Below are 16,895 nucleotides of genomic sequence, written 5' to 3'. Positions count from 1 at the left end.
TTCGCGTCACCTTCCAGCAAGTTGTTGAACCGGTCATCTTTGAAAAGCTCTCGAATCTGAGGACCCACAAAAACTCCCTCTTTAATCTTTGCTTCGCTGAGTTGAGGGAATTTTTCATGCAGGTATCGGAATGCTGGCAAAGTCCGGTCAATGGCTTTCACGAAGTTCTTCATCAAACCTAGTTTGATGTGAAGGGGTGGTAGCAAGATTTTCTGAGCCTCAACCAGAGCTGGGTGTTGGATATTCTTCTCTCCAATGGTTACATTCTGCCTGTGAGTCCATTCCTTCCTCATGTAGTGCATTTCCCTTGCTCGGCTATCCCACTCGCATAAGAAACACATGTATTTTGTATATCCTTGCTGCAGTCCCATTAAAAGGGCAACTACCTTCAAATCACCACAGAGGTGCCAGCTGTATTTGTTATACTCAATGGAATTCAGTAGCTGCCTTAAGTTATCGTATGTCTCTTTCATGTGGACAGCATACGCTACTGGAATAGATGGAAGAATGTTTCCATTGTGCAAAAGCACAGCCTTGAGACTCAGTTTCGAAGAGTCCACAAATAGTCTCCATTCTTGTGGGTCATGAGTGATTTTTAAAGCATTCATGAGGCCCTCAATATCGGAACAGAATATCAGATTACTTTCCTTTCTGAAGAAAGGCTCCAATTGCTGGTGGCGCTTTCGGTATGCAGTAATTGTGACATCTTCTTCTAGAAGATTCCATTGTTGGAGTCTTGATCCTAGCAATTCTGCCTTGTTCTTTGATAAGTCCAAATCACGAATCAGGTCATTTAGTTCTTCCTGTGTTATTCTGTGTGGGGTTGATGATGCACCACAGTGAAAATCTGGATCACTGCATGCTGATGGACCAGGAGAAGAACAGGTCGACTCACCTTTGTCTTCGTCAGATGAATCAAGAGAATATTCTGCTGGAGGTTCTGGAATAGGAAGTCCCTCACCATGTGGAACTGGTCTCAATGCAGACGGAATGTTTGGGTAGACTATTCTCGACTTCTTTCGCTTCGTTATTCCGCCGGAAAGAGGAGGAACCAAGCAGAAGTAACAGTCATTTAGGTGGTTGCTTGGCTGTCTCCACACCATTGGGACTGCAAACGGCATTGATGACCTTTTGCAATTCAACCACTGTGAAAGCTGAGTTGTACATGTAGCACAGCATATATGCGGAGCCCAAGGCTTGTCTTGGTCACCAACCTTGCATCCGAAGTAAAGATGATATGCCTTCTTCACTTGAGAATTGATACTTTTCTTCTGGTTGGCAAATGTCACTTCCCCACAAATATAGCAAAAATTGTCCGCGGTATTAACACACTTTCGAGGCATTACTGTTCTTTATTGTACGTAAATGGATAAAATAATAAGTTTTATGTAACAGTAGCTTGAACTGTCTCGCACAACGTCTAAAATATTTTAAATGCTGAACCTATCTGATTGGGCTTTATATAGTACACTGCTTACGTCAGCTTCAGCAGCCGCCTGGCATTAGTATAATAGGCCTACACATGTATAGTACACTGCTGACGTCAACTTACTTCAGCAGCCGCATGGCATTAGTATTGCATTGCATCAGAAAATGATGCAATCAACTGTGGATGATGTGAGCATGATGGTATTATGCAATGTTACATCATTATTCCGGATGTTGCTGCAGTCCTACTGGAGAAATTTACACAGTGAAACATAGAAAATGAGGTATATGAATATCTTCAAAACGAGAGCCAATACAAATTTTTCATGGTTATATTCGTGTTCGGCACACCAAAATACTACAGATTAGGGCCTTTTCAAGTCAGTAATGATTTCACTGTTGACCAGTGTATTTGGAATGTTCCGGACAATTTCGATCTAAATTTAATTCACCTTGTTAATGGTGTTCTTGAAAAAGGAAAGGTGTGCATAATCTTGATCCCATAGAAGATGAAAAAAGATTGTTTCTATTCATTTTAGAGAAGATTGCAAGATTGATCTTTAAAAGATATTAACCTGGAACGACTTCAAGGATCCAAGTATTATAGATCAAAAGGCTAAGAAAATAAAAAATATTTCCACTTCATTTTCACTTACCAACACCATCATGCCAAATTACTGGCACAAAATGATCGTGAAAACACCATTCTGACCCACATCCCACATATATACCCGTATCCCTCATTCCTTCATATATATTTATATAGACCGCTCCGGTGGCCTAGTTGTTAGTGTCCGCCTCAAAAGCGGGAGGTCGCGGGTTGGAACCCCAGACAAGTCATACCAAAGACGTATAAAAATGGTACTGACAACTGCCTCGCTAGGCACTCTAGGACTGGTCCACCTGGTGTCAGGATAATGTGACTGGGTGGGACATCATGCTACATGTCTGCGGCATGATGCCCCAGTGCTAGGCATCACTATAAAACTGCCACACTGCAGACATCGTAGCGATATGACTGAAAAATTGTTGAAGCTACGTTAAAAATCCAAATCACACGCACACGTTATATGTGTACAATAATCAGCAGGGAATGGGGTGAGAAAATGGTCTTATCCTTTCTCGCGATCGTTGTGTTGAATTGCTCAACAGATCCCTTTGTTACCAAACTGAATAAAAGAAGAGGGAATGAGAAATAATTTAAATTTGAAAGAAGAAACGGAAAAATATAAACAGGGTTCATATAGGTCCTTGAAAACATTGAAAATACTCGGAATTTTAAGTCTTCAAGGTGATTGAAAATTACTGATAAATTATATGTCCTCCCCTTAAATTCGATTCGTCTATAAAGGCACACGTATGGTTTGGCTGACTGTATAGATCACTAATCACCGGGCCTCAGTAACATCGACTTTTGGCCAAAGTATGCGGTCTTCAAAACTTACTATGCAGAAACCACAATTTTCTTTTAGACTTACTATGACGGTGACCGACGACCTACAGACCCCATAATCTAAGTTTCTTCACTAGCCTATATTCAAGCCATCCAGAATGTATGGTCCACGAACTCATCTAGAAGAAAAGTTTTTTTTCTGCATAAGTTGTGATTTTTTTAATCACTGGCATTAACCTTTGACCTCCGACTCACTGGGCCTCTTCCATCCCTTCACTACAAGTACATTAACTATAACTAAAGTTCTTCTGCAAAATATATTTTTCCCTTCAGCAACAGTGACCTTTTTTATTCACGAACTTTGATGAAGGTACATAAGCAAAGTTTTATCCAGCTCTGTGATGTAGACATGCTACTGTGCAGTTTTTTAAAAAAATTGTCTTTCAGACACACCACCCTTGACCTTTGCCCCCGAAATCGATAATCGTCTTCTATACTCAAAGTGTAAGCCAGCCACAAAATTTGGTAACTTGATGGAGTAGAACTCGAGTTATTGTGCAGAAGACATTTTCGGCTTTCAGCTGCAGTAACCTTGACCTTACAACCCCATAATCAACAGGGTTCATCCAATCCCCAAGTGCGAGCAATTCACGAATTCACAAACGACTGGTATATGTAGATGGTGGAAAACTATATCCATTTGTGCAAAAACCATATTTCTTCATAGGTCAGTGAACTTGACTCTTTTACCTCAAAATCGACAGGGTTCTTCCTTACCCACTCAACCCCCAAAATGCATGCGTTTGGTAACTATCGACAACTAGTTATTATGCATACTTTCTTTTTTAGTAACGTATGCAAATCATTGATTTCCAGCACATATAGCTTGAACACAAAATATTCTTGATTAGATTTATAGAAAAAGAACATGCATCTCTCATAGCCAGCCCCACCCCACCCCCTTAGATTAAACGGTCGGCCCATATTACGTTCCAAATTATGGCAGACTACTTTTAAGACCATACGGATAACACGTCACTTGCATACATTTCCTGAACCAGTCTCTGTTTTTTCTGAACGAAACATTCGTTTTAGATTCTTGTGAAAAAAACAACACTTTATAACCTTATGAATTATGTCATTAAAAATTACTGCATATGTGCACAAGAAATCTTTGAATTTCATACATTCAAAGTTGTATAAACCCGTAAAAAGCCGTTGTTTTTAAATTCGAAGGAAACAGAATCTGAACCAGCGGTTTTTAAACGAAACACCTTGTGACATATAAAAAAACTGGTTTTAAAAAATCCCCATGAAGAACCCCACAAACGCCCAAAAGCCGCCTTTTAAAAAACTGGCATGTTGCCAGACCACAGGCATGCGTGGGTAGTACTTAGTCCAAGAAATAAATGACTCATGCATTCCACGTATTAATACACAAAGCCTGAGGCGCAATACGGGGGCAAATGAAGGTAGTAAAGAATTTAACTCGGCAATATTCCTCAAAACTTTATTTGTAAAACCACTGGCAAAGTAACGGCAGTGTATTAGCGACCAGTGTATAACGAAACATATTGCAAAAATTAGTATCTCTGGGAAAATAATGTTCAACTGACCATTTCTTTCTTAGACTCCAAACAAGATACAACTGTATTGTAGAAGCGAAATCTAGATCAACCCGATCACCTAAACAATCAATTAAATTATTTTTCAAGAACAGCAGATAATGAGAACGAGATTCAACACAACACCCTCGATTGCAAGTGTCAAAAAACAAGTTTGGGCTACCAAGGCTGCTCATTCCAGCACAATTTTACTGGGCTTATTTCCTGCGAAGAACGAAAATAGGGGTCTGTGATTCTTCCTCCACCCAATATACTATCCACCATGTACAGCCAGCCTATCATGTGCTGAAAAATGGCATTGAATCCCGCAAAATACCATTTTGGAACAGTAATATTTTCAAGATGACTGCAACTGTGGCCATATTAGATATATAGTTGGCACCATTTCCATTAGGACCAAGTAGACACGATAAGTCATTTGGTAAAAGCACAATTCCGTTATGACCCACCCTCTACAATATGCACTTGTAGAAAGGATTTCAAATGGCCATACTGAAAGTCTTATTAGAACTATTTTCATTTAAGACCGACATGACATGAAAAGTCTCAGTGAAAATCCCATTGCAATTCATTTAGTAGAGAATTTTAAAGATGGCCACTGTGACAGCCATACTGGATTACTGAGCAGTTGTTGTTGTGTAGGCTTTAACACCATTTGTCAGCACACGATAGGTTATACATGGCAGCCAGTATTAATGGTGGAGAAAGAACCCGGGAAAGAATCCACTGACCCACAAGAAGCTAATGGCAAGCTTTCTCACATACCCACATTAGCCAAATCCGAGACTCGAACCCATGCAGACAGAGGTGAGATGGCAGTGATCCGTAACGGAGAGTGCTTTAGACAACTCGGGGCCCCGATTACTGAGCAGCACCATTTTTGCTTAGGACTAAGCAATCAAAACCCCATATCTATACAACCATAAGTCTGAAGGAGCTGTGACAAGATTTACATGATGGCCACGATACTGGATCTTTAAGTGGTACTTTTTTCCAGGGTCATAGAGCGAGGTCACAGGCCATGGGCTAAAGAAACACACAGGCCTCACTTAAGTTCTTGTTCAAACAAAATTTTCTTTTATAATATTGTTCGGCCTGGGCCCTCTTATGGGCCAGGCTTTGGGGATATATCCCCGCTAGCCCACCTCCCTCTCGTCAGCCCTGCCATTTTCATTTAGGACCTACTAGACATCGCAAGTCTTCTTGTGAAAACTCGATGGCAATAATACTTTTCATTCAGAAGATAACAAGACTAAAAATGGTCAATATGGTGCAATGAACATGACCTTAAGGTGCACAACAATCCTACAAGAAGTCAAGGAGGAATAACGAAAACAAAACTACCAATAGTCAGGCAAGAGACATGAAGACCAAAAAATTAACAATATCAATATTTAACCGTTTTATTTTAGAAACAAAGTTTCAACAATACAAGAATATGATGAATGATCCGCGTTGATGAATTAACTGTTACACTGAGTGACATTCTGTACAAGATATTCATTAGAAATCAAGTCATGGAATCCTTTAAATGCATCTCCCTTGTCCAAAGATTAAATCATACACACAAGACACGTCCATTTCAACATTTTACTCTCTCACACTGTCAACAGTATGCTTATAAAAAAAGTTAACATATTGCACAAAGTTACTGTCCTTCACAACTTTATCCACATCTTTAACAAACTGGATCTTAAATCAAACAATGATATTAATATCAGATCTTTATTACAAAAACTTTTTAGTTCACGTGGCTTTATAGCACATCGTAAATATATACCACAAGAGAGCACATGCTGCATGTCCTAGGGCTAAAAAACAACAAATCCTTCTATCTGCATCCTGGATTTTTTAAATTTGAATCACATTATGCTGGGTCCAGTCCTATTACACCTGGGTCTCACTATTCGCATGGAACATCCAAAAAGTGTATAATGTTCTGCTCAATACAATAATACATTTTGCACATTAGATCACGCAGTTACATTTTTCGCTTCCAACTTTATCCCCAACTGGTTCAATACATCTATTATGATTCAACTGAGCCAGTGTCCCGATTTCTTTTGATGGTAAATATAGTTGGATGGGTTAAGGTTCTCGCCCTTAAAGAATTTTCATCCTTTGGTGTGTGCACTCTTTCAATGACCATGGCTGATCAGACCAATGTGCCTATACGATCTGCACATACAAAACAGTAAATAATCGGCAGTTCCTGTTATCAAGGATCAAGTTTTCCAAATCTCTGTTCATATGCAATGACGTGTCGCATTTCAACTGAAACATTGAGCACCTGATAGATCCTAATGTTGTCCAAAACACTGCAAATAAATCTCACGTTGGAAAAGATTGTTGCATTCCGCGAGCTCAACTTTGAAATGCAACATCATCTGCATCAATTAACGAAAAATATTTAACAGTAAGGTTGATCTCGTTTGACAGTCAATGACTAGAATGGTTGGTCAGCTTATTGACACAAGCCTTCCAAATCTTGATGCAAATCGAGGAAAGAGACTTGAAGCACTTTTCACGTCCTCTGAACAAAGATTGCCCCTAAAGCTGCAACACCAATAGCACCAAGTGTCAACAACTTCCAGCCCGGTTTCTGTTCTGTGTCCTTTGTAGACCTTTTGAAAAAGTCCACAAATCCTTTCTGGAAGAAAGAAAAAAATGGTTAAAATCTATTGGGAAAATCTGGCATAGTAGTAGCAAATTATACAGCTTTGTAAATTAAACAATTATCTTCAACAGAAGATTTTAAATAAATTGATACATTTCTTTTAGGCTAAATTATTTAACACATCCTGTTATACCTGAGCTTCAACCCCCCCCCCCTTCCATTATTAGCTTATTGTTGACCACTTATGACGTCAAAATGACCATGGTAAATTCTCGTCCAATGGGTGCTGTAAGCAGACATGAACTTGATCACTCCACAATTATTTAAAGAAACTTCTTCTGCAGTCAAGACTCAAATTATGGGTACAGCGATGTATGTAAACCATCTGGAATGTCTTTCTTACATTGCTTGCAAAAGTATTATTAATCTAATAAACAGTAAACGGTACATTCTTGAATGCATAAATATATTTAGATGTGAAAACCTACCCATCCATTGTGCTCTCTTGTCCAAGGCTCAACTTTTTTTGAAATGAAGCTACATGTCCAATCCACGAGGTAGTCGACTTTATTTGCCTGGCCTGATACCATACACCGCTGCGCCATGATGCCGCAGAAAGTTAGGATACCAACAACACGACCCCAGTTTAGTTCCTTCCCAATTGTCTCTTCGTAAACTTTATATACAGAATCAGCATTAACGTCAATTTCAGCATAACTGGAGTAAATGTCAGGAAACTGTTTTGAAGCTCTTTCCTCAAATTCGTCGCAAATCCTTCGTACAGTTAGTAAAACCTCATTATCTGGGAGAGTACATTGCGGCGAAGTCGACCAGTTGTAACCGGCTTTCTTCAACCTGTAATTGATATAATCCGAAACGATACAGTTCATGTTAAGTGTAAAGTCTCCCTCGCCTTCTGCTTTAGATTTACCACCCATTTTTATACAAATTTAACACCTTAACTTGAATATCTTTCCCTTGCCTGTCAAACTTGTCCTATCTCTCAAATGACACTGGTAGTCGTTATTCAGGCACAACATTTATACCGTCTACTCCAAGCACGTCACCGAGTGTTGTTTGATTGGTCAAATCAAGTGGAGGAAATATAAGGTTATATTTACTAGACGGAATTAACGTAATTTTCTGGTAAAGTGTAGATTTCCAAGAGAAGTATTTACTTGTGTGCTAAATATGTTCAAGATAAAAGTGCTATCATTGGATTTTAAGTTTTCAGTGGATTCCAAAGAGAAAAAAAGTTGTTGAAGGGTTTAACGCCATTTATCAGCACAGAATCGGATACACATGGCGGCCAGTATCATTAGTGAAGGAAGAACCCGGAAAAATCCCGGAAAGAACCACCGACCCACGAGAAACTGCTGACAAGCTTTATCACATACCCACACTGGCCGAGCCCGAGACTCGAACCCACGCAGACAGAGGTGAGACGTTAGTGATCTGTAACGGCGAGCGCTTTAGACAACTCGGCCACTCGCGCCCCCCCCCCCCCGAAATGTCGACCGTTGAAATTTCCCGTTTCTTTAATACCTGACTGAAGGCCTATGGAGGGGTAGGGGTGTGGGATTTGGTGATGGACACTTTAAAGTTTGTTTGGCAATTTTTTCTTTTCTTCAAACGAAGCATTCATGACTATTTTAGGGAGCGATTTTACAGAATTAAAGTATTAGGAACTACATAATTTTTATACAGTATTTAAGAGCAAGAGGGAAAAAAAATGCTGGGGAACAATGGAGTATTTCTCCCATGAAAGCATCAGTTAGCAGTAATTTCCAGTTTACCTGATAATGGTGCTGTTGTTGTTGTTGTTGTGAGGTTTAACGCCATTTTTCAGCACACGATAGGCTATACATGGCGGCCAGTATTAATGGTGGAGGAAGAACCCTGGAAAACCCCGGAAAGAACCACCGACCCACGGATAATGGTGATGTGGAGAGTGGTTTACAGTCAAAAAGTACCCTAGCCGAAACGTACCCAAGTCAAAAAGTACCCAAACCGAAACGTACCCAAGTAAAAACGTACCCAAACAGAAACGTACCCAAGTCAAAACGTACCCAGACCGAAATGTACCCAAGTCACAACGTACTCAAGTCAAAACGAACCCAAGTCAAAACGTTCCCAAATTAACACATAACCCCACTCCCTTTAAAAAATGACCAAATTTTAGTGTATTGTGTTTCTTGACAGTGACCAGACTGATGGGCAATGAAAATCGGCAGACACAATGGAGCTATCTTACCTTATAATTTATGTCAAAGCACATTAAGAAAAACGTCTTTAAGTTAAGAAGTATCATTTGTGATGTGTATTCCCATGGAGGAAATTCTACCAACTTATCTGAACCATGCTTGATGACTGCGTCGTGTGTTTTTTAACCAGTAATCAAATGCATATATTTTGTAAAATGTTTAGGGTCAGTTTTGAAAATTAATTTCATTTTCTATTTCGCATTAAGAAACAAGTATGTATACTTCTGATGACTCAAAGCATTCTTTTGACCTTTTATAATAATTAAAAACATAAAAACACGAAAATATTTTCCATTGCATCTTTATTTTCGTTGCGTTCTATTTTTTCTATTTCCTATTTTATTTTGTTATTTCTATTGCGCTCCATAATTTCCATTGTGTATTTACGTTATACCAGCTTGAATCATCAGTAATTCTCATTTACTGTGACAATTAACGACTCATGATCAAAAAATGCCGATAATACCAAGAAGAAGCGCCATAAATTTAACTCGATGTAGGTGATTTTGTTTCTTCATGTGAGTAAGCACATACTTCCAGTTCACTTGTCCGTATGCGATACAGTTGATTAATGTAATAATTGCATTTTATAGGACGTCCGTAGAAACAGATGCAAGAGCATATAGTGCAAGAAAATTGTCGGCCGGTGAACTTTTGGTATGATAATTAGCATTTCTGCCGAACGTTACTTTGGATTTGGGTGAATTACAGGTGTTGAATTTTTCAAGATCAGCTGATTTGATTAATCAAAAGGTTTGTAGAATTACACTGATTTTAATGCAGCTGATATTTTGTATACTCCTTAAAATCAATAGTATTTAACAAAAAGAAGTAAAGTATTACCGATGATTTAAGCTGGTATGACTAAAATAAGCAATGGATTAAAGGAACGCAATGGAAATAAAATAAAATACAAAATGGAACGCAACGCAGATAAAGACGCTATTGATCATTAATCATAGTTCAGATCAGTTGGTAGATTTTTTTCCACTGGTTGTTGTTGTTCTAGGGTTTAACGCCATTTTTCAACACAAGATAGGCTATACATGGCGGCCAGTATAACTGGTAGAGGAAGAACCCTGGAAAACCCAGGGAAGAACCACCGACCTACGAGAAGGTACTGGCAGGCTTTCCCACGTACCCACGCTAGCTAAGCCTTGGACTTGAACCCATGCAGACAGAGGTGAGATGGCAGTGATCCGGAACGTTGAGCGCTTTGAACCACTCGACCACTCGGGGCCCCCTTTTTCCACTGGAAAACACAACATAAATGTATTGAAACAATACTTCTTAACTTAAACGTGTATTTCTTAATGTGCGCTGGAGCTAGATCATAAGTTAAGATAGATACATAGCGTCTGACGATTTCCATTGCTCATCAGGCCGATCAGTGTCATATGAAAAACAATACACTAAAATTATGTCATTGTTTAAGGCGAGTACGGGTCATGTTTTCTTTTGGGTACGTTTTGATTTGAGTACGTTTTGACTTGGGTACGTTTGGGTCTCGGTACGTTTTGGCTTGGGTACGTTTTGACTTGGGTACGTCTGGGTTTGTGTACGTTTCGGTTTGGGTACGTTTTGACCTGTTCCCTGGAGGGTAAGTCTTAATTGAGAGATGTCCAGAAATGTACAGGCTTGGTGCACTGTGTCGACCCTTCTGCAAATCACACCCACTTCTACTCCAAATGATTGACTGAGTGTCTTAGAAATAAGAAAGACCTGGCGGTCAACAGGCTTTTATAATTTACTGATGGAAGTAAGTGCTAGGGGCCATTCATTTAATACGTACGAAAAAATCTGGCAAAGCTTGACCCCTCCCCCTGTACACATGCATACTCCCCCCACGTGTACGTACGCTTGACGCACCCCCTCCCCGCATACTATAGAACGGCCTATATTTAATCCACGCAGAAGCGATCAAGGATTAATAATATTAACATGTTTGATAAAACAGATAGTCGACCGACGTCGAATGTCTGGCTGCATCAAAGAAATAAGCTGCGTAACTTTAAAGAGTTTGTCTAGTGACCGCTAAAATTCAAAAGCCGACTGAACCCAGTCGAACAGGTTACGTATTAGACAAATTATTATTGAGGTTTGACCACCCCCACCCCCTTTTCCTATGCGTACGTACATTATCAGTAGACTCCCCTCCCCCATACGCAAATGTATGCATTTGGGTTAACCTCCCTCCCCCCTCCATGCGTACGTACTAAATGGTCAGTCCCCTACGTGCCGGTGGTTTAAACTTTTGTGTTGGGGTGCGGGTAGCTGTTTTATTATTATTGTTATTATTATTATTATTATTATTATTATATGTCAGTTTTACAACAAAGTCTCAAAACTTACAGCCAACACTATCAACAAATTAGGTGTTCACGTTCTGTGGTCTTCCGCTGTGGCGGAGACTGGAAACGGAGAGAAAAATATCGACCTTATCAATGTAACCACCTTTCCCTCGCATAAGCTGGAAGATGTGGCGTCTCACTTGGTAGAGCGTCATACTTATAAACCAAGGGTCGCGAGTTTGAAACCAGACCTGACCAGCATTGATCGGCTGCCACAATGTTTCCGATATGTTAACCTTATCTACACAATGGCTAGCGACGAAGGCAGAGGACATTACGGTGACAATGATGTGTTAAAAGCGCTGTTAAAACAAAAATCAAACAGTCGCACAAAGCTTGATCAAAGTACAGAAACCAGAAAAACACAGGTTCAAAGCAAATTGTTGTCACTGCACTTTCTTGGACCCGGGAGTGGTGACGTAAAATCTCTCTCTCTCTCTCTCTCTCTCTCTCTCTGAGCAGCAGAGAGGGTGAACCGACCGCAAGCTAGAACGTCATTTTGAAAAAAATAATCTGACATAATCTTTCTTAATTGTCTAGCACGTGTCTTTATAATCTTTTTCCTTTCGTATTCGTGAGACAATTCTGACCAACCTTTTCAATCGCAAGTGAAAGCGAGACGAATTTATCAACTTCCGTTTCCTCCACCGCAACCAAAGATTGAAACATAACTTGCTGAATTAACTTAATTAATCTGTATTCTGCGGATAGTGTATGCTTATTTTCAAATTTTTGTTATTATATTGATTCAAAATCAAAATAAATCATTTTTTCTTCAGGATTTAGTTCATTGTATATTTTTATATTTCAGAAATACAAAGTCAAAGTTGATAATTAAATTTAACAAAAAATAAACCGTTGCATGATGATCGGTTCATGGGGTCCCTTCATTGGCCTTTGTGCCTTCCATAGGGTCCTTTTGTGAGATCTTTCTTATAGTCTTCTCGGCAGCCACGAGGCTTTTCTTTTGGCTGACGTTCTTTCTGAATGTTGCGTGGGATTTAGAGCTCACATCACGCTACGGTTTATTTTTGGAGGCTCCACTAATTCTTTCATAGACATACCCCCAGCGAATCATCTGGACTAAACGAAATTTTAGAAGATTCAGAAAGTTGTCAATGTCTTTCAATTTGATGCACACACACACAACCCAATATCAAACCACGGGGAGAGTGCAAACGCACTCACCACGTTGTTCGACGTGGTGAGGAGGTATACATGAAATTTCCTTGGGCCCCAATCTTATATAGAAAAACCGCGATTATCGCGACCGTCGACAGGATCTCATTCAAGAGACTCGAACGCCGACCATCGAATATGAGAATCAGCCGCGCTAGCAATGCGTTATATTCTTATCTTACTGATATATGTTTTAAAGGTACCTATGCTTGATTCCTACAGATGATTATACAGTACTGAGCAAAATTACAACGTGACCTTATATTTTGTTTCTAAACACACTATATAAAATAATCGCACATTATATTTCTGCACTGACAAAGTCAAGGTTGATATTTACCTAGAGATCTAAAAAATAGCTTTGCTGTGTTATACATGTAACGGTGTGTGTAACCACTGTTTCTATCTTGATTTTTGTCTATAAAATAGAAGCCGTAAATATCATTTTACTAATTTGAAATATTATACCATTATGTTACTTTACTGATATTAATTGTTACATACATGGTTAATTAATTAATTATGATGACAAAAAATATTAAGCTCAACGGAGAAAGAAAGCTACAGTTATATCCCTTCCTTGAGGTCATTTGCTGTAACAAGCGATGTAACTGCTGAGTTACTCTGCCTGAAAGAGGCAGAGTTATTTCCCTTCAACAATACTGAAATGTTATAGTACTTGTCACACCAACGATACAAGCTTCAGAATGACCGAACAATCGTTCTATCGTAAATATTTTACGACTGGGGAAACTTCCTTAATTATATAATTATATAGAAGTTTCCCCACCGACGGTAGAGACCTCAGATTGATAAAATAATTGTTATATCATGATTATTTATAAACATAGAAATACCTACACACTTTGCGACTGGGGAAACTTCCTTAATATATATATATATATATATATATATATATATATATATATATATATATATATATATATATATATATATATATATATATATATATATATATGTAATTATACTTCCATCACCAATGAAGCCTCAAAATTATAAATTTACGGTTCTAACAATGAGCTTAGTGACACAAAAATTTAAATAAATAAATAGTAATATAATATTAGTAGCAACACTACCAAAGATATCTTAGCCTGACAGAGTTATTTTCCTTCAGCAATAATGAAAAATTATCTTTTGTTTATATTTCTTCGAAAAAGCCGATTTGGTGACATTATTTGCGACAGAATGTATCGAAGGCATGCAAATATCGAAATATTTTGCAGCTACATATGCCGATTGAAATTCTTATTTTTCCACCTGTTTTTACATTTACGGATACAATTGATCTTGCACTCTTATTATTAGAACTAGTATTTCCAAATCTGCAATTCTGACTGTGTAACTACTCGCAAATTACATAAATTATTTTTTTATCTGAATTAATATGAGAGATAACAAAACCCTTCTCGAGTAATCCGTTGAAACATTCAGTTTATTTTATGGAAGATATATTTGTTTCTTCTCAATAGTAAATCGTAGATAACCAAAATTATTAACATTGCAGACTAAAGGTCTTTTCAGTCGACAGTGCCTGATGATACCATCACGAGATCCCTCGTAATCCTTGATGATAAGATGTCTCACAAATTCTTTTTGCTCCATTTGTATATAATATTATTTGTTAAAATGAATATTTGTCTAAATTATTTTTTTAAAATCTAGCTAGATAATCTTTCAAATTTCTTGTGACTTTGTAATTATTATCAATGCTATTTTTTATCATACTATCTTTTGAGCTCTCTGTATTTTTACCACCACATTGCACACACAACTGCGTTTCTCTTCTAACCGCAACAGAACACTTCAAACATGGTTTTAGTCCTAAACGCCCTCTACGTACACTTTGTAAATGATATACCCAGAATTCATTTACACAAGATCTGTCACAAGGAGTTATAGAACCTACCAAAAGCCATATGTATTTATTTTTTGTTTGAATCATTATATGTACACAATGATTCAATTTAAATATATACCTGTCTTAGTTATAATAAGGAAGAATTAACAGAGATTAAGATAAAGCCTTCTAAATATAAATTTAATCTTGACAGAATATCCCCTGACTTACCGATGCGAGCTCTGGTTGATCAGACGAATACAAGTTTGATTAATACTATGCATGACGCCAATAAAGAATTTAGTAAACATGGTGTATCTCATGTGTTGTCGACGTTTAAAACTATACGCAACACCGATGGTGTCGACGATGTTATCAGTGCTACAATGAACGACAAACGAGCAGCGATGATTATTACTTATCTCGACAATAGAAGATATTTTTTCTGAGTTAAGTTTATTGCATTAGCAGGGAAAAAAAACAATAATTCTTGTATTATCAGTGACAAACGTGACCCTGTCCTTCATAATAAAAAAAATTGCAATATTAAGTAAAAATTCCAAACCAGGAATGTTGACTGGTATTGACAAACCGTATTATGAAAGAGCGTATCCTGCAACCGCGGTTATTTATGGAATTTATCCGATAAATGATAAACCCAGCGTTAATAATCTGAAACCGATGAAATTTACAAAAATAAATTGTGTAGCCGAACCAATAACGGAACATTTCACAAACGCGATACGTGGAAACAATTTAACGGATAAAAGACGTAAAATAGTAAATGAGTGGGGAGAAATAGTTAAATATACCGGAGCATCTGTCAAATTAGGAAAGAAATTTAAATTTCAAATAATACTAAGAACAATAACCGGAGAGATTTTAGACGAATCAAAGTATAAATCGGAAGGAGCTTCGATTGAAATTATTGATCATAATGCTCATGCGTGGACTAATGCAGCAACAATATTTGCACGAAATAGAGCTGTTAAATTTTACCAAGGAGATATATTTTATTTTATTAACGAAATAAGTAAGAATGATCCTGTATCCGTGTGGCTGTTTCAAAGTTCCGATAATGGAAACTATGATCAGTTTGTACGGCCTAATGGAGATATTTATCGTACAGAATTTCTCCATGCAGAAATGAAGAACCTTGCTCTGAAATATACCAATGACGATGCTGAACAATTACTGGGTAATTGTTTTACCGTTCCGTCAGTTGCTGCTCATTTTGCTAGAGATAGAAATTCGTGAAAACCAACATGATTGGATTTTCTTGAAGAAATACAACGGAGTTATGTCGAATGCGGACACGGTGGATTATGGAATACTAAATGCGATTATAGAGATGTTATTTCACTTGATATGGTTGCATGTCGTCCCGGAAGTTTTCTTGGAATGGGAGAGTGTTCATAGTATTTTGAGCGATTTGGACATCCCACACACGAGATGACAAGAGTACCGATAAATGGACCATTAAGGGATTTTGACCTGACTGGATTCGCTTGTATCGAGCCATTTAAGTTTACTGAAAATCTTCATCCGATTTATTATGTCCGGTATGGAAAACATTTTTCAGAAAAAATTTGGGCACCAATAGTTTTATTACGATATATTCTCGATCTAAAAATACTATTATCGTCGATTGTAAGTGAAGCAATTATATCATATCGTCCGCAGAAAGAAATTTGGTTACCACAAAAAAAAACAATATTCTGATGTTGAAAATCCAGATATGACTGATTTTGAGACCAAAATCGCAAAGGATCTTGGCAGAAAAATAATCGGTAAATGCATCTAAGGAGGATCATATGATCATAAACGACATTGTACAAGATTGATTATAGATGATGCTGAACTAGATTTTATAATTCCTGATACGACGAATAGAAACACATTTATAAGTCGAAGTAATGTTAATTTATCAATCAGAACTAAATTAGTTACAACTGTGAGTTATATTGATGGTGAGTTACCGCAGTTTGCTCATTTAAGATCTTCAATGCTCACGTATGTTTCCATAAATCTATTTTCAATGATAAATAGAGTTTCTGAGTTTGCTGTCAGAGTCGCTATGGATTCGTTTTATATCGACAAGAATACAGGATTGCTAGAACAACTACATATCTCGCATTTATGCAGCATGGATGTGAATGGATAATAAAACAAGAAAA

At 37.8% G+C, this 16,895-nt stretch overlaps 1 protein-coding gene across 1 annotated transcript; it reads right to left on the bottom strand.

The window, feature by feature from the left end:
- Positions 1-5,835: 5,835 nt before the first annotated feature.
- Positions 5,836-8,095, bottom strand: LOC149779638 (bcl-2-like protein 1). Its single transcript, XM_089940437.1, has 2 exons — positions 7,552-8,095; positions 5,836-7,096 (listed from the first exon to the last, which is right to left on the bottom strand). The coding sequence occupies exons 1-2, from the start codon at positions 7,999-8,001 to the stop codon at positions 6,971-6,973; spliced, it is 576 nt and encodes a 191-aa protein (XP_089796563.1). The 5' UTR covers positions 8,002-8,095; the 3' UTR covers positions 5,836-6,970.
- Between the last annotated feature and the right edge of the window lie 8,800 nt (positions 8,096-16,895).

The sequence above is a fragment of the Sinohyriopsis cumingii genome, chromosome 17 (assembly GCF_028554795.1).
Source record: "Sinohyriopsis cumingii isolate HCF-2022 chromosome 17, ASM2855479v2, whole genome shotgun sequence".
NCBI classification, from domain to species: Eukaryota; Metazoa; Mollusca; class Bivalvia; order Unionida; family Unionidae; genus Sinohyriopsis; species Sinohyriopsis cumingii.
The sequence above is the reverse complement of the archived record's forward strand: the minus strand, read 5'-3'. Positions and strand labels throughout refer to the sequence as shown.